The 1,279-nt window shown below is 53.9% G+C and overlaps 1 protein-coding gene across 1 annotated transcript; it reads left to right on the top strand.

Moving 5' to 3' along the window:
- Positions 1–23: 23 nt before the first annotated feature.
- LOC106512286 (15-hydroxyprostaglandin dehydrogenase [NAD(+)]) lies at positions 24–1,031 on the top strand (the record flags this gene model as incomplete). Its single annotated transcript, XM_014000943.1, is given in 2 exon segments — positions 24–485; positions 908–1,031. Coding segments are annotated over 2 exon segments (217 nt in total), but the record flags the coding sequence as incomplete, so codon positions are not given.
- Between the last annotated feature and the right edge of the window lie 248 nt (positions 1,032–1,279).

The raw sequence follows: 1,279 nt of genomic DNA, 5'->3' as shown, positions 1-1,279 counted from the left end.
GCTGATGATGATGATGATGATGAGGATGAGGATGAGGATGATGAGGATGATCTACATTCAGAACACTGAGGCTGTGATGAAGACCTGAAGTCCTGTGACTGGTTCGGTTGGTTTCTGCTGACCGGGTTCGGATMAGACAGGTGTGTTGAAGCCCCTCCCCCTCCACCACCGGACTGTTGCGCAACTCAGAGGACGGTCTGCTGTGACGTCACGAGCTTTTGGAGCCTGMTCAGGTGTGCACAGACGGACGGAGCTCTGCAGACCCGCTGCTGATCTTTCACCTCCTCCCACCTGAGACACGCGCGCTCTGTGACGTCACCGGGGGTAGGAAAGCCTCAGAGCGAGGCTCGGTTCGCCAGAGAGGCGCTGAACGGGTCCGGGTCCGGATCATTATGGCTCTGAGCGGGAAGGTGGCTCTGGTAACCGGAGGAGCCCAGGGCATCGGCAGGGCCGYGGTCCAGTCCCTGCTGCAGAGCTCAGCTAAGGTCGGTACCGGTCCAATCTGCCCTCCTGACAGGTTCTGTYCTGCTGTGATGCTGGCTTCTGTTCAGATTCTGTTGTGGTTGAACAGTCCAGGTTCTGTAGAACTTGTGGACCTGCAGCTCAGCTTGTTGCAGTTGGTTAGTTGAAGCTGTGTTTGGTTCCAGAGGTCCAACAGAACCGGTGACACATTAACTTGGTTACAAAAACTTCAGACTTTTTTCAGGAAGTTAAAGTTTAAACTTCCTGTACAAGTTTCTGCAAGAAGCTACAGAACCTCTGGCCCGGTTCTGGTTCTGGTTCCTGCTGCTGATCACAGGTCTGCAGAACATCTGGTCCAGTTCTGGTTCTGGTTCTGGTTCCTGCTGCAGAGATGCTGATGAAGATGTGTCTCTGGGTCCGTTTAAAGGTTCTGTTTGTGCTCCAGGTGGCGGTTCTGGACCTGAACCGGACCTGCGGGGAGCAGTGTCAGAAGCAGCTGGACTCAGAGTTCGGAKCGGGGAACTGCACCTTCATCCAGTGTGACGTGTCCAACGGAGACGCTCTGACAGGTGAGGACAGCAGGTTCTGGTCCGCTCTGTGGTTCTGCTCGGGTTSTGCTGGCTTCCTTCTTAACAGAAGAGGAAGTGAGACGAGACCTGGTGACGCAAGAACCTCTTCTGTGGTTCTGGGTCCAACAAAGACCCGGTTTGTCTCCTTCTGCTTCGCAGGCAAACTTTAATTTGATGTTTTAGTTCCACACATGTTTTGCTGTGTGTGTGTGTGTGTGTGTGTGTGTGTGTGTGTGTGTGTGTGTGTG

Source organism: Austrofundulus limnaeus, unplaced genomic scaffold, assembly GCF_001266775.1.
Source record: "Austrofundulus limnaeus strain Quisiro unplaced genomic scaffold, Austrofundulus_limnaeus-1.0 Scaffold5450, whole genome shotgun sequence".
In the NCBI taxonomy this organism is placed as follows: Eukaryota; Metazoa; Chordata; class Actinopteri; order Cyprinodontiformes; family Rivulidae; genus Austrofundulus; species Austrofundulus limnaeus.
This window is presented reverse-complemented; position numbering and strand designations above follow the sequence as displayed.